Source organism: Chinchilla lanigera, unplaced genomic scaffold, assembly GCF_000276665.1.
Source record: "Chinchilla lanigera isolate Chin_1 unplaced genomic scaffold, ChiLan1.0 scaffold00139, whole genome shotgun sequence".
NCBI lineage: Eukaryota > Metazoa > Chordata > Mammalia > Rodentia > Chinchillidae > Chinchilla > Chinchilla lanigera.
The window spans coordinates 3021825-3047872 of record NW_004955540.1 but is presented as its reverse complement, the minus strand read 5'-3'; the positions used below and the strand labels follow the sequence as shown (position 1 = coordinate 3047872).

The window sequence follows — 26048 nt, the reverse complement described above, 5'->3', positions numbered from 1 at the left end:
ATTTATACCTGTTAGTAAAAGACTTTTTAGTGTTTTGACAAAGAAATTCTTGAAGGTCACAGAACAATTAAAATTTTCCTGTTGGTTGGTTATTTATTTGCTATGCTATGGATCAAATCTCACATGTGCTGGTCAAGTTGCACCCTAGCCCCTTGGTCATTAAGACCATTTTGTACAGTTTAAGCTTTCATTGTCAGCATTACAGACCTATATGGTATTGTATTAGCATGGGGCATTTCAGAAGTTCATGTATATATCTTTATTTTTATACATTGTAATGACTTCGTTGTTTGAATACGTTTTGAATTTAAAATGTTTTTAGCATGCAGATATCCAAAACCTGAGATTATCATTGTGAAGCGTGCCAAGGAGATATCAGCAGAGAGCCCTGATAGTTTTGGTATAGTACAATCTTATGGTGTTGTTTGTTAGATGTTTTTTGTAAGTAGCAAAGTGTCTATGTGACAGAATGTCTTGCTTGTTTGAAATAGAATGCTCTGAAAGTTTTTTGCAGTAGTATTTTAGACTGTCAACAGAATATTTATTTCTATTACCTAACCCTGGCTTTTGTGGTGATGACTGAATAATAATTGCATGCTTAACTAACTGAACGATTAAATTGTTGAGCTGAAAAGATGAAATCATTTTTACTTAATTATATTTAGTTAATGTCTTTTAAAAATTGTTGAACTAAGCATAGCAAATGAAATATAAACAACAAGGGCTGTGAATTTCTTTATGGTGAATGAGTTGGAAAAAAGACCTATGTACAGAAACCTCAAAATATTATAAAGATAACTTATTTAACTAATGGAACTTCAGGGAACATTCAAGTTTTTGTTTCTTTCGGGGATCCAGCCTAGGGCTTCATGTGTGATAGGTGAGTGTTCTGTCACTGAGTTATATCCCCAGCCTACTTTTAGCATATAAAAAAATACATATTCTTGAATAGTTTGAAATCTTCTGTAAGTTCAAAGCCATTAGTGAAAGGATTTTAGATTCAGCCAACATATAATTTGATACCTAATTTAAGTTGCATGCTGTGGTGGTGGTAGAATTTGTGTATGTTTGTGTTTGTATGTATATATGTATAAAAGATGCATACACTGAGAGTGAGAGATTAACTGTCCTTTTATTATTTTTTTATTACTCTTTATATACTTTGCCGAAGAAGTGTAATATGATGTATGAAAGTGAATCTGAAGTATTTTATGGTTTTGTGGGGCAATGGAAATTTTGTATGGAAAAGGTTTAACCAGTCTAGTGATTCAGTGATCCATTTTTGGAACACCAATAAGGACAGAGCAAAATGAAATGTGTTCTCTTCAAATGCTTGTTTCTTGAATTTTTCCAGGTGACATATATGAATTTCATGCAGAAATGTAAAACATTTCAATTTTTGTTGTAATTGGGTAATGCCTCCCTCCTTCCCTCTTTGTCTCTCTGTCTCTGTCTGTCTGTCTGTCTGTCTGTCTCTATATATATGGTATGAAGGGCAAAACCAAGTTGTAGAACTTCAGAGAAATACAGAGGTATAGTGGTGTGTTCACATGTATGTATGTGTAAGACACATGTATATATTAGCTTAGTAGAACATTGTAAAAATCCTTTAGTATAATCTCCTTTACCAGTTCTAATGTATTTCTAAAATTAAAAATTTAAAAACTCATAGGCATACACATTTAATGCTGATACCTTTTGAAGAATAGTTTTAATTTTTAATTATGCTGAAGATTGTTTACTTAGCCCTCACTTTTGGGATGATGTATGGAAAAAGAAATTATATTTACTATATAGATGATGGCAAACAGTATCACTGGCAGGTACAACGCTGCTGAGGCATGACTAAACTAACAGTAGGGTTTACCTGTCAGTGTTCACCTTTTGAAACTTATTCTTCAGTTATATCCATTGTGTGTGTGTGTGTGTGTGTGTGTGTGTGTGTGTGTGTGAGAATTCATATATATTATGCTTCTTCATAAATGTTTAGGTGGTACCCATTTTAAAAAATATCCTGGTATACAATAAAACAGAAATACACAGTCAGTCTCAGAGTTTGAAGGGATTGCAGAGACTAAACCTCTCATTTTGTGTAATATGAAAACATGTTCAGGATTTGGTGACCAGTTATGTGTCAGAGTAGGGATTTGTGTCAAGTCCTTTGGGTTTTTACTTTGGTACTCTTTCATAAAAATGTTCCTTCAGGGTTAGCAGTGGACATTAGCCCTAAACTACAGAGTATCTAATTGTTCTGAAACCAATTAGATACTGGTTTAGAGGTGCAGAACTCTCATGTAAGAAATGTTTTATCCGGTGACCAATATGAGTCATTTGAAAATGATGTGTCTAAAGAGACTTAATTCTAGGAGAGGAAAAAAAAGCAATTTGAAGAGAATATTAGTATTTAAGTTAATTGCAGTTTTACTTCAATTTCAAATATTAGGATGACAGCGATTTTTTATTCACATATGATTGGATTTTGGTTGTTCTGGATTTTTTTTTCTTAAATTTATTAAAGGACCAAATTAGGAGCTAGAACCTGGGATCTAGATCTAGCTGTGGATTATTCATTTACTTAACATCTCTGGCTAAATCTTCCATGTGGATAATTAAGTTCACTATGTCAGTGGGCAGACTTTTAACATTTAGGCTGGATAATTCTTTGCTGTGAAGAACTGTGTGTTGCACTATAGAGCGCTTAGGATCTCTAATGCTAGTAGCATTTCCCAGCTGCTGTCGCATGCAAAACAGCTGTGTATTTCCAGGTTTCTTCTAGGGGAGGTATCATCCCATGAGAGCCACTGACAGGTGGTTTCTAATTATCCTTTCCACTCTAACATTTTATAAAAGAATTCTCTTTTCTCCTTGAATTTATTTCATTTATTTGTTTACTTTTTAAAATACTTTATTTTATAGAGCAGTTTTAGGGTCATAGAAAACGGAGGGGAAGGTAGAGACGCCCATCTCCCCTCCCCCACACTTAGCCTCCTCTGTTACCAGCATCCCTTATCAGGGTAGGACATTTGTTACCGCTGAAGAACCTGTGCTGGTGCGTCATTATCACCTCAGGTCCTTAGCTTACTTTAGAACTCCCTCTTGGGTTAGTGGAGGAAATGTCTGATCACAAGTATCCATTTTAGTCTCAGAACTTTTCCACTGCCCTACAAGTCCTCTGCACTCTGCTCATTCATCCTCCCCTTGCCCATAACTCCTGGAAACTCATCTTTCACTATCATTTTGCCTATTCAAGAATGTTACAGGGGCCAGGGAGATAGCTCAGTGGCACAGTGCCTGCCTGGCAAGCGCAAGGTCGTGAGTTTTATTCCTGATACCAAAAAAAAAAAAAGAATGTTATAAAGTTGGCATTATACAGCGTGCAAGCTTTCATATTGGCTTCTTTCATTTAGTGCTGTGAAAAAATTCTTATTTGGGGAATGTTTGAAAGGGAAAAAGGTAAAGCATTAAGAATCTCTACTGCCTAATAGACATTTATTTTAAAATGTGTATCTTTGGGGGATCTGTGTAGCTGTACTCCCAGACAGAGCTACCATTTGTGATGTTCTAATCTAGGTTAAAGTTTTTTTAGCTTTAAACTTTCTGTCTATAATATTATACATAGTTATTTGATTTTTTTTAAGCTAAAAGTTACCATATACTTAAAAACTAAAAGTAACAAGACCTGTGTTTTAAAAAGTTGTATTGTTGTTTTAATATCTTAGCTTTAAAAAGGACTATTATTTTAGGCAACTAACTTTGCTCTTCCATAGGCATGAAGGAAGTTTATGTTAAACAGTATGTATAATTGTTCCAAATACACAAGTTAGGCATAAAAATGACCACAAACCAATAGTATATTTGTTTATCCTAAATAAATTATGAAATAAAAGATAAAAGAAAATTTAAATTATTGTATCTCTCGTACTTAGTATGCCTTCAGCCAGAGTTAAATAGCTAATGGGCTAGTACATTACTAAGGGTGATGGTTCATTGAGTATGATAGCTTTCCTGTCATTATCATTGGCTAACTCTTGTCTTTAGTTGCTATGCCACTGGCTTACTCTGGCCCAGAATAGCTGCCACTAGTGTAGGTTGTGGTCAAACCCCTGGTTTCACAGTAAGTTCCCCAGAAGGTTAGTAAGATGATGGTCTTAAATAATCTAAGTAGAAATTTCTTTTCTATATAATATATATGTTGCAATGATCAATGTTAAATTCTAGATAAAATGATAAGAACATACTTGTGCTTTTTATGGGTTTTACCTAAGGCAATGTATTTGAGAAAAGAATTTAAAAGTCCTTTTACAATTAGAATTTTTTAGCTTTGCCCAGTGGCAGTATTGAAGCCATTGAGGTTTATCCGAGGTGTGATTATTGCTGAACAGTTAGAATTTTAAAAAAAGAATTGTTATTTAAAATCTACTAACAAGTTTTTTGCTGTTTCCAAAGTGCATTTAAAAAATTTGAATGTCACTTTCTGCAAGTATATTACTTACCCACATTTATTTGTTGAGCTTGATACACCCCTTTTGGTGCACGGCTTTTTAGTATTTAATTTGATTTGCTTAAATTATTTTGCATACAGCATGGTTACATTTTAAGTTTGTATTCTTTTAGTGTGTTACATTTTTATTGTAAATTTCACCTTACTCATCTGACAACTTTTTTTTTTTTTTTTTTTTTTTTGTGTGTGTGTGTGTGGTACTAGGGACACCTTACTCATCAGAACTTTTGTTTCTGTTAAGATTGAAAAGTTATTCATAAGGTCCAGAAGTGTGAGAGACTGAAAACCTCAGGCCTCAAATTATTGCTTAAACACACTAGTTTCATCTCAGTTCTTTTTCTAAATCTCTCACTAGGCCAGAGTGTGCTTTGTGCGGCCAGCCCTGCTTCCTGTATTTTTTGAGGAAGATGCTGTGACCAGTCTGTAGTAAAGATTAGATGGTCAAAGTACTAGAGACTGGGTAATTGGACTCTTGAAAGAAAAATGATTTATTTGTAATAAAGGAAGAGCAAAGGCATTACATTCTTTCTGCATGTCATCTCAGTGGAGTTGTTTTGATTCTTTAAGTTTATTATAAGTGATTTAAAATTTTGCCTTGATTTATGATCTTATATTGATGATTACGTCCTTGGTAATAGACTAAAATAAGTTATATTTAGAATTATCATTGCTGTGACAGCATAGCAGAAAGTAAACTGGAGGTAAGACTTTATTTTTCAGAATTTGTTTTCAAGTGTGGAGTTATATCTTCTAATGTATGATTACATTTAATGAGATACTTAGCACTGAAGATGATAAATTACAGTTTCTATTTTACTTAAATTACTCTGTATGCCACAGGGCCTAGTTCTGTTTTCCAGCTTTACCATTGTTGTAAACAGATTTTGTAATTTTATCTTGGAGACTAAAAATGTAGAAACTATAGGCTTCCCACCTGCATTTCTTCAATCTGTCTTTCGGTTTTCAATTTAAGATATATCGTAGCATAATACACTGAAATGTGTTTCTGAGAAATAATGGTTGATTTCAATTTTTTCTTACTTTCTGAATCATGTTAACTTTGTACAATAAATATACAGTATATAATCTTCCTAGTGAAAAACGTAAGTTCCTTAGAGATGCTAAAGGAGTCTAGTATTTTAATTATTTTGTAAGTTTTACTTCAAAATTCCTTTCATATTAAAAAAATTCAGTAATCTTACCTTGTAAATATATAATCGTGAATGTATAAATATATATTTATATATAAATTATGTATGTGCATATATATTTGCCTTAATGTAAGGTAAGGTAATTATATTAAATTTCAACTATAGTAATCAGGTTTTTTTTTTTTTGTTTTTTTTTTTTTTTGTTTTTCTCTGGTACCGGGAACCGAACTCACGACCTTGCACTTGCCAGGCAGGCGCTTTGCCGCTGAGCTAAATCCCCAGCCCCTATAGTAATCAGTTTTACGTGACAGCAGACTCAGAAGACACTTGAGAGACTTCTGGAGGGGAGGTATTTCATTCAGATTCATGGAAGGCAGAGCAGGCGGGCAGCTACTCTAGTTTGTGAATCCCTGAGGATTTTAGTTTCACTCCCCCAAGTTAATAGAAGAGCTTATATTCAAGATGACTGAATTTTATTATAAAAGATAAATTTGGCAAAAGAAAATAGGAGATAAATACTGCTTTCTGTCTTTCCCAGTTAACATTGCCAGAGGTGGTTGTATTTTATATTTTAGTATTATCATGTTTATTTTTGTGTAGTTTATTTTGATGATAATTTTGCTGTTTGTAGTTAGATGAATTTTATTAGTTTTTGAAATCAACAAGGTATGTGGTCTTTTTGAATAGATTATTTGGGGAATCTGCTATCAGAAAATTGTTTACTCAGGTAAGGTAAGAATTTGGTATCTTTATAAATAAAATGAATTTTTTTCACTAGGGAAAATGTGATCTAATGAAAGATATGACAGACTTAAGAATCAAGAAATCTAGTTTTTACTTTCATTTGTACTTATTGTCCTTCAATGATTTTGGACCATTTTGTTTGTTCTTATTACACTTTATAGATTCAGTAAGCAGTACTGATTTCAAGGCAAAAGTAGTAGTTGGAAATGTGATAGATATATCAGATGTTATAAGTAATAGTAGAAGTCAGATGCAGTATATGTTGTAATTCTGTAAAACCATTACAGCTGTATATTGTATAGAACTGAGGTAAGTGTTAACAGTTAAAGAGAAAAAATTCCACAGAAATTCCACTGGTTAAAATTATGACAAAGACCAGAACCACTCGGGTTTTCTCATGTCTTGATGCCATGATTCTGTGTGTATGTGTGTAAATCAGAAGTTTAAAAAACAGCTTGGGCTTTTGGGTATTCGAGTGTGGCCTAGTTTCTTCTTTCACATGGCATCTTAGTGTCTGGCAAGTTTTTCTGTGACATTGCATAACCCTTGCCAGAAAGTAAACACCAAGTCTAGGGATGTGAGCGTGATGTTTGCTGCAGACAGGTAGATTCTTGTTACAGGTGCAGTTGTTCAGTTTCTTGTAGGCAGTTTGTCCAATGACAAATTAGTTAATATGTGGACAGTATTTTTAAACTTTTGATTCCTTTGCTTGGTATTCTCAAGGAAATTGTTAGCATTTTTTTTCTCCTCAAAAAATAGTAATGACTGACATTAAGACTTTAATTGTTAACTAGACTGTCCTTAATATATCTACCACAGATGATAACCCCAGATCTTTATATTGGTGTTAGCAGAACAGAAATATATGAATCTGTCATCTCAAACCGTATGTACTGTATTATTCTCCTTCTCTGAATGCCAATTATAGTATATATTTCCTAGTAAAATGAGTGGCCGAGTGGGATTCAAAGAGAATGCTGTTAGAAATAGCCACAACAGCAGATATGCACCAGGGTGGGCATTATATGATGAGGCCGCAGGCAGTTCTGTTCCCAGAGGTTTATTTCTAACACTCGTGAGGTTTATTTCACTCGTTTGTGAAAAGTACAATTGAAATAATCCTTTACTTATTCTGAATTTTGATATAAAAGTAAATTTTAGTATGATACAGTATAGTAGCATAGAAAAAAATATTTTAATATGTCACATTTCAATTATGGAGTTTTCTAAAACTTATTATGATAAAATCCAATAGGAATTTCTGGGGATTAAAACATATGTGAGCTCTAAAATGGAAATATTTGTTCTTATGTGGTTAGAGGTCATATGGTCACTGCAGCATTATAGGCTTAGTTCTAGGATTACTGGCCCAAGTATGTGTCATTGGAAAAGCTTCTCTTTAATCTTACCAGCCAGGAAACTACTTTTGGATGTCGTCTAGTAGAGGAAAATGAGAAAATCTGATTAACTTGAGTTTGTTTTGTTAAGTCATACACCTAGGCTAATTTTGTCTCCCACCAGATGCCACATTAAGTTAAAAAAGGTAACAGTAACTAAACCATTGGTCTGGAATTTATTTTAAAATACACTATTAGACATGACCCAGGGATACAGAAACCATTAATCCTATAGCAAAGCCTAAGAACTTGTGGCACAATTGTAGATGGTTTCTCTTCAGTTTTTCTGAGGTAATTAGTGCTGTTTTTATCTTCATGCAGGGTCTGATGCAAAGATAGTAAGTTTAGACCATTAAATGGCCAATCAACAAAGGAAACACTCTAGAGGTACTGAAAACCCATGTTTTCTAGCAACTGATTCTCCCAGATCTTGTTTCCCAGTAGTTCCTTTAAAAATGGCTCATCAATCAAAGGTCCTTCTAGTCTGAAACAAAGATTTGGACAAGCCAAGCCTAGAATGGTACCAAAAGTTTATTTGAAAAGTAAGGGGTGAATGGGGAGAGGGAAGCCAACTCTGCAAAATGAACTTGAGGTGAATAAGAGAAAAAGAAGATAAAAGCAAAAATAAAAGTACACTCTGCATCTGCGAAACGTAGCATGGGCTATTGTGGGAAGTCAGGATACTGAGCTTCCTGTGGTATCCCTTCTTCCTTTTTGCTCTCCACATCTTGTGGGAGCTCTCGAGAAGTTCTACGTATGAGATCGTGGTGTTGCCCTGGGATCTTGTAATTGACAGTTCCCATTCATTTTCCAAGCCAGCTTTGCCACACCCTATCTCCTATGTTATTTCCCTCTGAGAGACATAAATCCCATAAATCTTTATGTGGTACTGAAGGACGGGTGGCTCTGTCTTATAACTTCTTTGCTGGAAGGGGATATAGGCCCTACCTACTAGAGATTACATTCCAAGTACATTAGGGTGTTGTGGCTTATTCCTGGGTTGAAGGAGAGCCTGTCAGAAAATAAGAAAAGAGTTAGTGACCCTTGAGCTACCTGTTTGACAGGACAAAGAAACTTTAGCATTAGCCCAGATATGAGGAACAGGTCAGAGTTCACAGTTCCTGTAGAGAAGGATGTATGTTAGAGAGGTATGTCAGATAAATTATAGCCACGGCCTTAGCAAGATCTTGTTTACTTATCTGCAGCAGCACTGGAGCCTTGCTTTTTGAAGAGAAATCTCAAGAGGTTCACAGGAGTAGCCTTTTCTTTTTTGGGTGATCTTGTTCTTTAGAGAGTTCAGGTGGGACTAACTTTAATCTAGAAAGATGAATCCAATGACCTGTCTCTGCCATCTTTACTGCAGTGGGTGTGGCAAGGATCACTGAATAGGAGCCTTTCCATTTTGGCTTTAACTGGTCTGCTGGTGTTCTCTCTGTCAAGTTTTTACAAGTGCTTGGTCTTCAGGGCAGACCCTAGCTGGTCCCCCTGGGCTGGCAGCTGGCAGGACTCTGTTTTCATACATTTAGATAGTTTGTTGTACTTAGCCCAGACTAATGAGACATTGTAAGTTTGTAGTCTCTGGGTCTACTATCACATCAAGGATAGAAATCACCTTCCATATAACATCTCAAATGGGTACAAGCTTAGCTCAGTTTTGGGCATGTCACAAACCCTCATGAGTACTATTGGTAGCAATTAGAGACAGACGCAGACATCTCTTGGTAAAGTTTATCCAGAGCTCACTTTAGGGTCTGGTTGGCTTTCTCTACCTTTCCACAAGATTGAGGTTGCTAGGAGGGTTGCAGGTGATACTTTATTCCTGAATATTGAATATTGGTGATACTTTATTCCTGAATATTGAATATTGGTCTTGGTTGCCTTTCTCTCATTGCTGAGACAAAATACTTGATGCTCAAAATTGAGGAAGGAAAGGTTTATTTAGCTCACAGTTTATGGAGGTTTCAGTACATACTCAACTGTCTCCAAGACAGAGTGGCACATGGCAAAGGGCAACAGTTTATGGCAGGGGGAAAACAGCAAAAGCAACAAGAACAAAAAGGGAGGAGTAGCAGAGAGCAAACCTCTTTCCCTCTCTTATGTTGTATGCAAGCTACCTATCCCAGGGCGGGTGTAGCACTCACACCCATAATCCCAGCATTGACTCATGGATCAATCATAAACTCTAGAAGCCTGCCTCATGACTGCAAGAGGTTTTAGGGGGACATCTAGATACAAACCATAACAATTCCTAAAGCCTTTGCTATTCCCTGAGTTATTTGGGAGGTAAAAGAAAGTCCATTGTCACTCTGGAGGGACTGCAGTAGTCCAGATCTAGGATGATTTTTTTTGGGGGGGGGGTCTTTTTGAGACAGGATCTCAATATGCAGTTCAGGCTGTCTTGAGCTCCTTTTGTAGCTCAGACTGGTCTCAAACTCACAATCCTGCTGCCTCAGCCTCCATAGTGCTGGGATTACAGACAGGCACGACCATGCCTGGCTCTGGGATGATTTTTTTTAAAAAGCACCGTGACTACCTCTGTACTCTTTTCTGAACAGGTTGGAAAGGCTTAAATCCAGCTTGTAAAGGTGTCAATTAGGACCATCATCTGTTTAATTATTTTATGGTGGCATATGGGTAAAGTCTAATTGCCAGTCCTCTCCAGGATATGATGTCCCTCTCCTCTGTTCTAATAAAGGAGGTGATTTGGTTTTGCCGAAGTTGTTGTAAGCACAAAATGGGCAAGCTTTGCAAATCTGTTCGGTAATTGTTGCTAGTCTTAGGCCTGTGAAAACTTAAATGATCTTTTCCAATGTAACATCTCTTCCCATATAGAAGGAGTCATGAAGTGTTTTTATAGCCTTCCACTATATTCCTTGGGGAAGGACCAGTTTGTACCATATCATGAGTCCCTTTTTAAATTCTCCATTGTTCAGAGACCCATTTATCTTGAGGGATATAGACTGGTCTTAATGGTTCCTTAGGAATTGGAAATCAGGCTAGAATCTTAAGAGGCTATAGGGCTGCCCTTTTTTGCCTCCCTGTCCCCGTTTTGATTTCCCAAGGAGATTTCAGTGTCTCTCTAGTGTCCTTTACAGTGCATGACTGCAACCTGTCTGGGAAGATGGACTACCTCTGGGAGTTGTAGAATTTCCTGTCTGTGTTTTATAGATTTTTGTTTATTTGTTAGTAAGCCTCTTTCCTTCCAGATTGCTGCATGAGTATGTAGTGCGGAAAGGTATATCTGGATCTCTGTAGATGTTTAACCTTTCTTTTCCTAACATCAATGCCTGAGTACAAACTACCAGCTCTGCCTATTGAGTAGAAGTTCCTGGGGGAAGAGGTTTATCTTCATTGACATTTTGTGAGGTGATGTGTATAATCTACCTTTCGATGTCCTTCTCAGACAAAGTTACTTCCATCAGTGAACCACACATCCTGAGGATCTTGGAGGGGCAGGTCATTGATGTCCTCCCTGCTTGCATAGTTCTGGGAGATTACTTTTTCACAAGAGTAGCTAACCTTTGAGCCTGTATCCATCAAAGAAGTGGGGTTAATAGTAGTGCAAGTTTTTATAATAACCTCAGGGGTGTCCAAGAGATAGGCTGATACTTGGTAAGCTGTTTCCTTGTTAACCACAAGCAATCATTTATCTCCAGAATAGCTCTGACCTGATGGGGAGACTGGACTGTTAGTCTCTGTCCCAAAGTTAACTTTGTAGCTTCTTCTGTTAGTATAGCTGTAGCTGCTATTGCTCTCAGGCAAAGTGGCCATCCAATAGCTACCCCATCTAATTTCTTTGAAAAATATCCTACTGAGTGGGGTTTTTGTCCTAGCCTTTGGATCAAGAATCCCAAGACAATTTCTCCCTTTTCTGATACATACAGAAGGAAGTCAGGTATTCTCAGAGCTGGAGCCTGAATAAGGGCATGGTTTACTTTTCTAAAGGCATTGTCAATCATTTTTGTCCATTCTAGGGACATAGACTGAGGGCCTTTTACTGCCTCACGTAAAGGCTTTGAGGGGACTGAAAAGGCTTCAAAAGGCTATATTGGAGTAATCTATCCATGAAAGGCTGGAGACCTTCTTCCATACTATTAGTTAGCAAATTGGCCGGGGTCTTTCATTCTTATAATTCCTGGTGTAGCTGAATTTACCCTACCAGGTATTCCCTTATACCGTACAGCAGGATTTACCTGTTGGCTAATTTGGTCAGGGAGACCTGGTGTAGTAACTGCAAGAAAAATCTATATTGGCCTTAGCCGGAATTTGATACTGTTTCTTCATTTTTATTTTTATTTATTTTTTTTTTTTGGTACCAGGAATCAAACTCAGGACCTTGTGCTTGCCAGGCAGGCGCTTGTGTCACTGTGCTATATCCCCAGCCCCTGGAATTTGAGAATTGCCCCCAATTTTGTTAATAAATATCTTCCTAGCGAGATTAGGACACTGTGGGACAATTAGAAACTCATGCTGAAATATTTGACCTTCAGAGTGACACGTCCAAGGAAGAGTAAAGAATCTCTGACTCAGGGTCCCTTCGACCCCAACTGTGGCTATAGACTTAGAGGACAGTTTTCCAGAGAAGAAAATCAAAACAAAACGAGCTCCTCCCGTATCTATAAGCAGTTGAATTGGCTCACCCATGATATCCAAGGTGACCCAGGGTTCCTCAAAGAAGGTGATGTCTGTCGACAGGGGCATTGCAGATTTCCCTTGTTTTCTTCAGTCGTCAGAGCAGGAAATGAGGGTTTTGGCTGGCCTGTCCCCTCTCTGGGAGTGGGGACAGTCAAACCTCCAGAGCCAAGATTTAGGCGCATTTGCTGCCTCACAATTAGAACAGGGCCCTGGGCCCACGCAGAGGCCTGGTGCAATCCCGTGCCTAGTGTCCAGTTCCTTTGCACTTGAAATAAGAACCCTTTTCCTAGTTGTCCCTGGGTTTTTCCTTAGATGGCATGGGTGTGTTTAAAGCATTACCAGTTGCAACAGCTGTAATCTTAGCCTTTTTCTTTTGTCTCTTGTCTGGGTCCTGATTGTTGACCACAGAAAAGCCCATGTCCAGCAATTGGACCATAGATGTCTGACGCCCTCCTTGAAGTTTTTGTAGTTTGTACCAGATATTTGGGGCTGGGGTGAAATGTCCCAGTAGTGCTTCTCTGTTCCTGGAAGATGGATCTATATTAGTATATTTGCAGAAGTCCTCTGTGCCTTGTAAGAGTCCACTCACTTTATCATAGTTAACAGACTTTATAACCTCATTCATTTATAGTCTATAATGAGTATTATAGTCCCAGTTTGGCTCTATTGAGGAGTGAATAGCTGTTCCAGGGTGGTTTCCTTCCCTCTTGAAGCATATTGTTCATCTGAATAGTTTCTGGCCTCTTGTAGGATTCTCTGTCTGTTATCTGAGGTTTAGCAAATGGCTAAGATGAATTCGACCTCTTGGTAGGATAAGTCAAAGCAAGGATCAGAGTTTCGAATCCACCTGCAAACTTACTGTGGTCTTCTGAGAGTTGGCCTAGTCACTCCTTGTACTGTTAGACATCTGCAACTGAAAAAGAAACTTGTGCTCAAGTATGTCTTTCAATCCCTGGGGCTTCTCTTAGGGGTAGGACAAGTGAGCCAGAGTATTAGGAAGAACCACTTTGGGTTCAACCTTTGGGGCTTAAAGCTCTCTGTGTGGACCTATCCTGAACTTTAGAGAGTGATGCTGGCATCATTTACTGGAGGCTGCTGGGGGAGCTGAGGAATGTGGATTCCTCTGGGGCTCTAGGCTCTCATGAAGCTATCTGGTCACTTGGAGTGGATGGACCTGATTTATTGGCCTGAGGATTGTAAGGGGGAGGTTGAGTGACCTCCTAGTGTGGTCGTCCTCTCTTAAGTAGATCAGGAAGACTGAGATCCTCCTGAAAAACAAATGGGAGTCTTAAAACAGGGTCATCCAGGATATCTTTGTCTCCTTAGGGTCTGCACCAAGGACCATTGTTCTTGAGCATTGCTTTTGATAAAGAGTTATAAAAGCTTGAACATAAGTTGATGGAATCTGTGTGGTGATGAGATCCAATAGATTTCCCATCTGCTTATCTTGGGACCTATAGAGAAAAGGAGACAGTTAGACCTGCACTCCTTAACGTGGTGTCCTACTCATAAGGAGAAGACCTGAAGTCCACAAGATGCTTCTTGTGAGATTTTGCAAAATCTGGAGAGACATCCCTATCCTGAATTTTAGAGAGTGATGCCGGCATCATTTACCAGGAAAGAAAACCTTTGTCTTTATATTGGGAACCATTACCTCCTTAGGAACAAGGGGCCTGGGCCATCTGTTGCCTGTCTAGTACAAATTCCCATGAGGTATTGGCAGAACATTCTCAAGCATAGTTCTTTTAACCAGCCCATTGGACCCCATGGTGCGAAACTTGTATTTATTTACTCTAAGCCCCTTGATGGCCTAGCTGGTGTTTGAAGTCCGTTGATGACTTTGCTTAACCAGAGTGAAACCATATGGGAAAAGCTTTCTTGCCTTTACTATGACAGAAATAGTAGTAAGAGTTGGGATGGCTCTGTTTCTTTATACTCAGTTACTTTAACTAGCTGTTAGGTTCAAGCATCAGGCATCTGTCTCTAATTTATCTGCATTTGAACAGTGAAACACAAAAGCCAGATGGTGATGGCCTCAGGAAAGCTTTTGGACGAGGATGCAGTGTTGCTGGCACTTGGTTCCAGCCAAAAGCCTTGGGCATTTTAAAATGGACAAGTTTGGTTTTTTTTTTTTTTTCTTGCGTTTGCAGTTCTCCCCAAGAGCTAAATAAGATAGTCGTGCCCTGCTGCGATGGAAGCAGGTCTTTGGTACTGTCCTGGGACCTGGAGACTGGCATTTGCTTGGGCTGCAGCCAAGGTCCTCCAGTGTGGCAAAGGCCGCATGAGTTCTTAAAGGGATAGTACACTATTTTCCTTTTTGTGCAAGAAGAAAGAAAAAGTTTCCTCAGTTGTTTTTATAAGCCCATATGCTGTTTAAAATCAGAAGCTTAGCTTGTAAGGCCAGTTACTAAGGATAAAGGAGATAGAGGAAAAAAGATGGCGGATGCTGGTGACACCCCCCCCCCCCCGAAAAGTTACACAGAAAGACAGAATGGTGGCTGGCCACATGGCCATGTGGTAAAGTAACACAAACTGAGAAAAAGCCATTTACAAACTAGGGTAAGCTGAGACCAGGCTAATCTAGCAGAATACACAAAAACAAACTTGCAGAGGACAAGGCTTCCCTATGGAGTGAGTACAAGTGGCTACAAAGAAAAACAAAAGCCTACACTCCCTTTCCCCATCCCCACTGCAAAGCCAGGGAGCTCCTTTCTGGCAGCTCAAGAAGAGTCCTCCAACTCCTGGCTTAGAGGAGTGAGTAAGGGAAAGGAGGAGAAACGAACCTCATGGCATTTTAGAAAAAAAAAAAAGTGTGTCCACCTGGGCCTTACCTTAGTCTCCAGTACCTGAGCTTTACTGTCCTGGCTGGCAATGCCAAAATGTTCTTTCTGGCTGGATCACCAAAATGTTATTGGGCAGTTCCTTTATAAATGACCTACCAATCAAAACTATTTGAGGTCCTTCTTTCCTCAAACAAGGAATTGAATGAGACAAATCAAAAATTGGTGCCAAAATATTTGAAAAGTAAGGGTGAATGAGTATGGGAGAAACGATCCCAGGGCAAACTTGGGATAAACAAGAGAAAAAGATGATAAAAGCAAAATAAAAGTACATCGCATCTGAGAAATGCAGCATGGGCTATCATCATGGGAAGTCAGGATACCAAGCATCCTGCAGTATCCAGTTTTATGCCGTCCTCATCTTGTGGGAGTTCTGGAGATGTTCTGTGTACAAGGTGTTGGTGTTGCCCTGAGATCTTGTAATTGACAGGTCCCGCTCATTTTCCCAGCCAGCTTTGCCATACTCTACCTCCTATATCAATCTGAGACCCTTTTGTGTGCGACCTGCGGGGCTTTCTTTTCAGAAACTTCACTTCAAAAGAGATAAAATCTGTGGTTAATCTCTTTTCTATGAAATCACGTCATTTGCGCCTCATCTTCTTTCCCTTACTCTTGTGTTTCTCATTTCTACCCTTTGTCCTTCTGTTCCTAATTTTCCCTTTTCTTTTAGTGACTACAGCATAAAACTTCATTTGTACTTATATGTATGTAATAAAATATAAAAGAATTGTTGGCCTAAATATATTTTTATTCCTGAAATAGGAGGAGAAACTTAATATTTCTACTATGACCCTCTGATTTTCTTTAATATGACAGTGCCCCTCAGTTTTATATCTCCTAAATAAGTAATAAAGCCTTAAAATGATTATTTAAATGCACTGGAATGCCTGGATTCTCAAAGAATTTTTTTTTTTTTTTGTCGTTTTGAGACAGGGTCTCACTATGCAGTTGAGGCTGGCCTTGAGCTCACTGTGTAGCCCAGGATTGTCTCCAACTCACAATGATCCTCCTGCCTCAGCCTCCAGAGTGCTGGGACTACAGACGTATACCACCACACCCGGCCTAGAAATATTCTTTTTTGACATTTAATATTGCTTTATGTAGGTAGTAACAGTATTTTACAAGCCACAACAGCATTCTAGTTGCTTTAACTATTAGAAAACTAAGCAGAATACCTCATTCTTTGTAGATTTCAAGAAATTAGTTTCATTTAATAAAAATTGCTTTAAATATCTTAAGTATCTTAAAAATTGCTTTAAATATCTTAAATAAATCTCTAATATTTCTGGATTGCTGCAGTGAAATATGTTGTGAATTTGAAAAATCTTGTATTTAAAAGTTCAAAACATTTTTCTCAGGTTTTCAGAATTTGCCATGAATATCCAGAGTATTTTGTATTAGGAAAATATCATCCATGTATTATAACTGAATATATTTAAATTGTCAGGAACAGGTGAAGAAATAGTCTTATTTCAAATTTTATTTTATTTGATATAACGTAAGTTGGCTGTTTGCAGTAACTGTGTTATTTACCTTCCAAGAAAGACTTTAAAACATGAACAGAACAGTTATCCTTCAGTTAAGGATTTCTGTGCTGTGTTCGTGAAGGATATTATTCTGCAGGGGTTTTTGTTTGGTAGTTTTTTGCTTAGGCTTTGCTTTTAATATTATTCTGCCCTTTAAAAATAATATGGGAAGTATTTCCTCAACTTCTATATTTTTGGGAGAGCTTTGAGTGTGTGTAAAATTGTTTTTTTTTGTTTTTTAAATGTCTTAATAAAATCCACCAGTGAAACCATCTGGGCTTGGAGTATGTGCGCATGTGCACATGCTTGTGTTCTTAGTAAAAAATTCAATTTTGTTAGATAACACTCTTCTTTTTCTTCTTCTTTTTAATGCTGGGGGTTGAATCTTGGGCTTCAAACATGGTGGGCAAGTACTGTACCAACTAAACTTCATCCCAGTTCAATGAAGAATTTTAAGAATTTCTCAGTTCAGCTAAAAGGATGCAAGAAAAGACATGGAGAAGCCAAAGAATAACGTAGTGTAAACCTATATCCAGCCATAGTATGAGGAACAGGCAAAGTTGGTTCTTTGAAAAGATTAACAAAATTAATAAAAGAGTACTTCTTCAGGTTACTTATTGCATTTTCTCTGGATGTGTGGTTACTCTAGGTATTACAATATGCATTCTTAAATTTTTGAGGACTATTTGTAGCTATTATTATATCATTTCATATACACTAAAGAAATATTATTACCAAATCATTTAATTAGCCTCTTTTCCACTGCTTTCACTTTTTTTTTTTTTTTTGAGACCAGATCTTACTGTGTATTGTAGGCTGGCCTTGAACTCATTCTGTATCCTGGTCTGATTTTGAACTGCCTCAGCCTCCTGAGTGCTGAACTTCTGCCTCAGCCTCCTGAGTGCTATAGATGTGTGTCACCATGCCTGACTAGCTTCCATTATCTGTGTATTACATCTACAGAAGTTATAAACTTTATGTTATTATCACAACTTGCTTTAGACTATCACATTTGTTTATATTATTAGGGAGAAAATGGTCTTTTTGTATTAAACTAGATGCTTACCATTTCCATTGCTCTTAATTTCTTTCTGTAGACCTTACTTCCCAACTGGTATTTCCGTTAAGACTAAATAATTTATTTTGCATTTTCTGGTTTTTTTGAACTCAAGTAATTGTTTTCCTGTAATTAATTTGCTCTTTTTTCCTCATTAAGTTCAATATCATTCATCATCAGTTTTCTCTACATTTATCCTGCTAAGCATTCAGTAAACTTTTTGAATCCTTTGAAATTTTTCTCCATCAAATTTGGGAATTTTTAGCTATAATTTATTAAAACTTTTCTCATTTTAAGTATACCTGAATTTTATAACAGCAGATAGTGAACTTTGCAGTTTTAAAACTTTTTATGGGTTCTTTTTTATAGATTCTCTGTTGAGATTTCCTGTCATATCATTTATGTGAACATATTTTTGTTTACGTATTTATGTATAGTTTTAACTGCTGCTTTAAAGCGTTTGCTCATTTTCAGTTTGGATCACTTGAGGATTGGTCTTCATCTGCTGTCTTTCCTCCTGAAAGTGGGTCACATTCTTTCTTTGTTAAGTATTTTTTGATTGTGCTTTTCCTAGTCATTGCTGTGATTATTGCATTGTTGAGAGTCTATATTTAAAAAAAAATTATTATTCTGATTTTTGTTTGTCAGGCAGTGGTTGGGCTAAAACTGCAAACTGTCTATTGGGCAGTGGCTCAGATCTTCATTTTTACCCTTAGCTGGCCTCTTCAGAGTTCTCCTTACACATGTCTGGTTCACAAGCCAGGCAGGAATCTGAACTGAGTGTAAACACAATTTAGGTCTCTGCTTTCTAGGATTCTAACCTTGCTTTCCAGTGGTTTTGGTTACCTGACATCCTGTTTTCTGGTTTTTTATGTAGACTGAGTAATTTTTGTCAGAGTTTTAGTTGCTCTGTGTGTTGTGGTTGGGGCCTGCTGTCATGCTAAAAGTTGTAACAAACTGGTAACTAGCTCACTTAGTGCCATTTCTTTTAAGTGTTTATTCCCTTCAGAATCAACTTGCTTTAGTCATTTTGCATTACCTTTAGGAAGTTGTTAATTGTGTTTTATATATTGTCATTCTGTGCAGGAGAATTGATAAGAGGTTTCTTAGCCATTATTTGAAGAAGAATCAGAATTTTTTGAGGTAAAAAATGTTAGCAGGTATAGACAATCTTATTGGTTATCTCTTTATTAAAAAAAATATCCAGGAGAGAAAGGAAGTATGATATAAAATACATATACGCAGAGTGATTAAGAGAAAGAATTGGTTTATCTAACTCTCTACTTAATAAAACATTACGGTAAAACATTTCTAATGTAATTGTGATTAATTTACCAAATGCAAAAGAACACTCAATATCAAGATACATGTGCGGGGAAATAAAACTTCTGTAGTTCATGGTAACTTTTCAAACAGATTGTGTTAGCAGCAATCGTATTTTAAAACCTGTGTAGATTGCTTGGGCTTATTTTCAAGTTTGCTCATATGGTATATTCGACTGCCAATTTAAAAAAGTTCCTGATGTGTTTTCTTTTGATTCAGTTAATATGATAAAGATTATTTTTAATGAGAGGCCTCAAAATGATCAGTTTATCATTTAAAAAATTTTTGGTGGGTCCTTTCCAATAAAATGTCTATTTCTAGGAAATGTTCCTCTGATCATTCCTCTTGAACGCCTTACCTTCTGTGTGAAGCAGTGTTGATTTAACCTTTGTCTCTGCCAGTGGTTTTTCTCCTGGCCCTTGCTCCTTTCCTTCATATTTTTTTCTTAATGTTTTTCATTATCTTTACATTTCTTATTATAATGCTATTATAAGACTATTTGTTATCTTAGTAAAATTCCAGTCACAAATATAGACCACATTTCTTTTATATAGGGATTATCAGTGGAGATTTGTTTGGTTTTTTAAACTTAATTGTTCAGTTTTTATATTGCCATAAGTTATATATAAATAAATATTTTAGAAATGTATGTCCAGTTTTGTAATGTGTTTCCTTGGACAGTCTGGTTGTACAAAATCATAAGAGGAGAGTGATCCATGGTATAGGTTCTTATCTGTATGTTATCAATTAGTTATATTGGATTGGGTGAGGATAGAGAAGGGAGAACTTTCTACCTTTTAAACTTAAAATGGTGAGGTGGTTCTTGTTATGAGACTAGGTAGACTGCTTTTTGTAATAATTGTCAGTTCTTCATGTAATAATAGCACTTAAAGATAACTTTAATATTTGGGAAAACTGTATTTATGACATATAAATAATATATTATTGGTGATTTTGAATAACACTACTTTTTGGTTGTTATATTGTTTAGAATATTATCCAGCCATATAAGTATCAAAAATAAAAATATTCAATATGTTATCAAATGGAATTAATTAAACAGCATTGCATGACCCTGTAAATTCATCATTGCAGCTATATTGCTTTGAAAATACTATTTTCCACTTTTACAATATGTAGTTCTCTTTGAGTATTCTTTGTCCACTGTCAATATTTGTATGTATTTTGACGTCCTACCATTTAAAAAAAATAGTAGCTGTATTTCTGAATGTTTTTCTACTATAATGTAAATAGTCTCATATAAATGCAAAAACTTAAAAACAGAAGACATGTGGTTTACCCATGTCCATCATAGGGTTGTAACAAAGCTCAGCTTGTCATCTAATCCATACTGATCAATATTCTTGTAAATGGGTAACTTTGGTCCATTAACCTAAATATAATTTATGAATAAACTCTGATTTCTCCCATTTTGTAAGTCAATTGGTACTTTTGTCATTGTAATAAAAAGATCATGCTACTGTAACTAATTCTTGGCCCACACTCTTTTTTCCCCTTTAGAAAAATTGGAAGCTCAACCACCCACCCCAGGACAGCTGAGATATGGTAATGGCTGTATAATTGTTAAATATTTGTGCATCTGTATTTTAGATTTGAAATAACTGTATCATTTACTGAGAGCACAGAAGAATCAGTAAAACTAAATCTTTCCAGATGAGTGGATTATCCTATTTATTATGTAGAAGTAGTTTTTTTATAAACTTATTTTAAGATATCACAATATTATGGGATATCTGATATTCTTCAGAAATGTCTAATATCATTAAAATATCTTTACCACCTAGGAAGAAAGATAATTAAACATATTATAGGAGTGTTCTTAATTCCCAAGAAAAATTTTTAGTATGTATTTACTTCACAGGAGAAAGGATGTTTTTGAATTTAAGTCAGGTAACTACAGAATTAGTCTCTAGGCTCCTGGCTGGGTAGATTATTTTCTGATGTGGAAAATGCTTCCTCGTAAATGTTTTTAATAGTAAAGAAAAGTAAAGTTCACTTAAAACCACCAAGAAGAAAAATCCTATTATAATGCTACAGGTGTTCTTTCTTTTTGATAGGAATAAATATTACAAGACTAATGTAAAACAGTTTAGGATCTTATTATAAAGATAATGGAAGAAGAGAATTATGTAATGAATTTGAGTAGGTTGTAAATTAAAGCAAAATATTAAATGTGATTTACTAGTAACTGATGAATTGTAGAATAGTGTTTTCCAAAGGAAATTGAAGAAATCACAAATTAGAAGATCATTATATAGTAACTTTATATAATTAGAAAAAACTATTTAATTGCTGATTCTTTTTTCTCTCACAGTAGAATATAATTTATATTAGAAGTTGGTAACATTCCTCAAATACCAAAACAATTTAAGAGTTCTTTAAGACTTCTCTTCCCAAGTAATCATTGCTGGTTCTCTCCCTAGATTCATAATTGATACACCATATGATGCTGTTATCATTTTTATGTAGGTGATATTGAAATTAACCATTTATGTGCATATGTTATCATACCTAAAATCCTTTAAGGGCTGGGAATCAAGTCTTGTATCTCAGGTTCCCAGGGTAGCACCCAATACATTTTTTTAAAAAGAAATCACATTTTTTCCTTTGGGTTAAAAATAAATTTCTATTTGTAATACTCATTTATTTAGGTGTAAACATGAAAATATATGTGTAGTTCAAAGTGGCTATTGTAGCAATGTGCCTCAGTTTTACTGACCAACTTTTTACCAGAATAGTAGTAATTAGTATAATATTAATTTAATGTTCTTAACACCCAAGTTCTAAGATATTTGTAACAGGTCAATTTCAGAGATGCTATTTAGTTAACTCCAATAGGCTAGGTAATCCGAACTGGTTTCATTAGTAGTTTGCCATTTTTATGTTTCAAAGACTCGTGGAAAAGATTTCTGGATATACTTAAGTAGCTTTCTCTATAGTATACGTATCTTTTTAGTGCATTTAGAAAATGTTATTATATACTTTGACCTATTAAATTTATGTTTTTGGAAATTGGGATTGTGTATATGTTTTAGAAGCTACTTATTGTAAAACTGTGAATATTTTATCCGGTAAGTACCTAGACTTAGGCAAAAAGTAAAAGAATTTTAAAGTCAAAATCTTTGAATCCCATTTCATTAATGTGCTATTTGATTTTTATCATGTTAATAGGTTTTTAATCTTCATAATTAAATATTTTATTCTTGATCTTGGGTATTTTTACTTAATAACAAGAAGACATTATATACCTATTATGTACTACCATCTAGTATTATATAACTATGATTATATTATATATAATAGTACTGTATTTTTAATTTCCCATTGATTTTAGTTTTTGATAGTGGTTGTGGGTAGAAGTGGTTTTTGTTTGTTTTACTGCTTATTAGCTTTCATTGATTGGTATAGAAGTCACTATAATACTATCAAACTTTCATAACTTTTGGGCATCTTAATTATATTTTCTGTGGACTTAACTCCATCGAAAGAAAGAAAAAAACCCTCCAAAGTCACTTAACATATATAGCTGGTTGGCTTAAGGGAACTGTTTTTTTTTTATATATATAGTATAAAACTCAAGAGTTTTGATGTTTATCTAAAAATCCTCAGTTAATTTGAAATTGACTATACCTTGGCAATTTTATAGATTACATACAAAAGCCTAACATGGTTATTTTTACATATTACACATTTTTGTTTTCTCCAGTGTAACTTCTATCAAGTAATGAAACTTATAGCAGTATCAGGAGCTATTGAAAAGCAAATTCTAAAGATTATCAAGTCAGTTTGGGAGACTTTCATTATATGATCTGTTTTTGTCATTCTAAAGTTATGGAAGTTTTAAAATATATTTTTCTCTTCTTGGTGTTTTTCAGTATTCATCCACAATGCGATACCTTTCGTAGGGTTTGGCTTTTTGGATAATGCAATTATGATTGTTGCAGTAAGTTCTTTTTCTCACCACTTCTGTTTTGAATTGATAAAGAAATTAATATGGTCTATATTTTCCTGATTTACATATCATAGTTATAAACTTTTAATTGACTTAATGAACAGAGCTATTTTTACTATGTTTCATATTAAGGAGGCTAGCTCAGTTTGCAGGTATCACATATACTTATCATTAAGACTTGGCAGAGTATGTAGGCAAAACATGTGGGGCTTGTATTATTCTGTTCTAGTTTGACAATTTTGTTAAACTAAAATTTTTCTGATGTTCTTTGTGTTTATAGTTGTTATCCCACATGTATATTTTTTCATCAATTCCATATTGAATTTTCCCATCCAAATATGTTTTAATAAGTGTTTGATACACAGTCTAGCCTCTGGTCTACCTACCTACCTTTAATCCAAAGCTGTCTTCAATTTCAGTTTAGACACACTGAATATATTGCCATTCTGCATTTTGTTGTATTGCAGAGAAAAATCCCCCTTTGCTATGATCATTTTAATGTAAGAATGCTCCTTAAAAATGTGGCTTAATTGCAAGGATGGCTGACTTACCTTTCTTACCATTAATCCTGCCTCTTGCTGTTGGATACCAATAATGTATGGTCTATATTCCTAACAGGAGTAGATCATGATTGAAATGCAAATCTTCTAAAACTGCCCAGTTCTTTACTCTATTCGGTTTTTTAAAATTTCATCCAAATACAATGGGTTGATTATAGCTCAGTTTATAAGGGAGTTATCTGCTTTACTTTATGCAAAGTCATCCTTCTCAGATGTTAGCAGTAAATGCATCAAAAGCTTGCTACCTATGGCCTGGTAGGACAAAGAAATATCTAGTTTATGAGTTCTCAATTTAAACTCATTTGAGAACATCAAAGTTTTCTGAGTTAGAACTGAGAGTCTTAACACTGACTGTGACTTTGAGAGACATTCTGTTACCTATTACTTATACTATAACTAGACTGTATTGCAGGAGCCTGCTTAAAAAAAAAGTTGGGCATGGTAGCACGCATTTATAATCACAGGACTTGGGAGATTGAGGGAGAAGGATTGCTCCTAGCTGGAGCTTAACCTAGAGAAACCATATCTCAGAAAAACCAATTAACAAAACAACAAAAACCCCCTAAAAAATCAAAAACATGGGATGATTTTTAGAATTGTTGAATAGGAGGAAAATACACAAGCAATACAGGGTTTCTTTTTGGTGTTTTAGAGTTCATTTGCACTGCAAATGGGCATAAATGGAAGATTTGGTTTCAAAGTAGGGATTTTTAAAAAGTAGTTTACATTATACAGATGATAAAGAACATTTAAAGTAGGTTCATTCAGGAAGTACTTGTTTCCTATGTAGTCTAGTCCTAGGTGCAGGTTAGTGAGGCTCGGATGTGCCATTCACCTGGTGGAGAAACCTGCAGGGCTCGTACAGCATAGTTAGAAAAGCAGTTCTGGTGTGTGCTCCAGTAGAGGGGAATTCTTGAGTAGTCTGGCAAGACCAACCAAAGGTTGACACATTAAATGAGTGCATTTAAAATGTAATTCCAAAATGATAATTTTTTGACTGGTGATGACATTTTTGTAACATACATATAAGAATAAAATTGGTCACCTTGAAAATCTGTGAATGTAGCAAGTTAATCAAGTACAGTGGTGCCTTCCTTCATGAACTTCATTTGTTCTACAACTTTGGAAAAGATGGCCACATTTGTGTTTGTGTGGGAAAAATGCCCATGGTCATGTTTTCCACCTATTGCAGGGTTGTCGCTCATTGCAGGGTTTGCAAACAAGCACAATTTTGCCAAATGCTTCTATTTGTGAACCACATTGTTTGCAAACAAAAGCGTTCCTGAACCGAGGTCCCATTGTACTGAGAACCATTGTGCCTTTTTTGAAGCTACTAAATTTGAATTAGGTAGATTAGTTAATGTAATCCAATCTAATTGAAATGGAACTCCATTATGTTGAATTCATAAGCTGTAGGTAAGACCTCATGTGTTCATGAATACACTGACTGATATGAAGTATCTTTGTGGCTGGGGATATAGCTCAGCAGCACAGTGCCTTGCTTGGCAAGCTCAAAGTCCTGAATTCAATTCCTGGTAGCCCCCCACCCCACAAAAGTATCTTTATGGCAGACATTTCTTTCATTTTCACATGGTTTCACTAGATTCTCTTTTTTGACACATACTACCACCTTAATAGCCATTACATTTTTCACCTCAGTATGGTGGAGCTTACAAACACAAATGCTGGAACATTATCTTTTGCTATAGGAAATTGTGGAGAAGATTTTGCATAAAGAGGGGAGTAGGAATATGTTGAAGAGAGATTACAAGAGAGAAAGGTAGTTTTTTAGACTCTGAATAAGACCTTCACAGTATAGCCTTATTTAACATAAATATCTAAAGTAATGGCTGTCTTTGTTTGAATATAGCTACTAAACAAAACCCAATGAAACACTCACATTGAGAGTCAAGTTATTTTAGTCTTGTTGCTCAGGCCTTTGCTTCATTGTTAGTATAACTGAGAGTAGACTATTTTTCTAGCCTGAGATGGTTGACTCCCAATAACAGTAACTTGTTATTCTTTTTACATTGAAATGGTTTCAGGGATTTGTCACTAGTTTTTACTGAAATAAATATTTTCGCCTCTGATATCAGTGCCTGATAGGAGTAACAGGTATGGCAACAGTACTGTCCTGTGATAATTACACATTGGTTCACAGTGACATTTTGCAGTAAGGAGTTGTAACAGAATGCTGAGATTAAAATAGATAAACAGTATAATTGTAGAATCTATAAGAAATGAAATAAATATCATTGTTATCTGAAGAATGATTTTTACCTTTTTATTTGTTTTTAACACTCATTACCTCCTCACCTTGTAGAACAGCTACTGTTTCCCG

The 26048-nt window shown here is 35.7% G+C and overlaps 1 protein-coding gene across 2 annotated transcripts in view; it reads left to right on the top strand.

Annotated features, from left to right (window-relative positions):
* Nucleotides 1-26048, top strand: part of Tmem65 (transmembrane protein 65) — a gene marked incomplete at its 5' end in the record, with an annotated part of 58163 nt that overhangs the window by 17066 nt on the left and 15049 nt on the right. Inside the window, 3 exon segments of one of the 2 annotated variants that reach the window (XM_005410939.2) lie at nucleotides 323-400; nucleotides 20696-20740; nucleotides 23071-23138. In XM_005410939.2, the coding sequence (XP_005410996.2) occupies nucleotides 323-400; nucleotides 20696-20740; nucleotides 23071-23138 (191 nt within the window). 2 annotated transcript variants of the gene reach the window in all.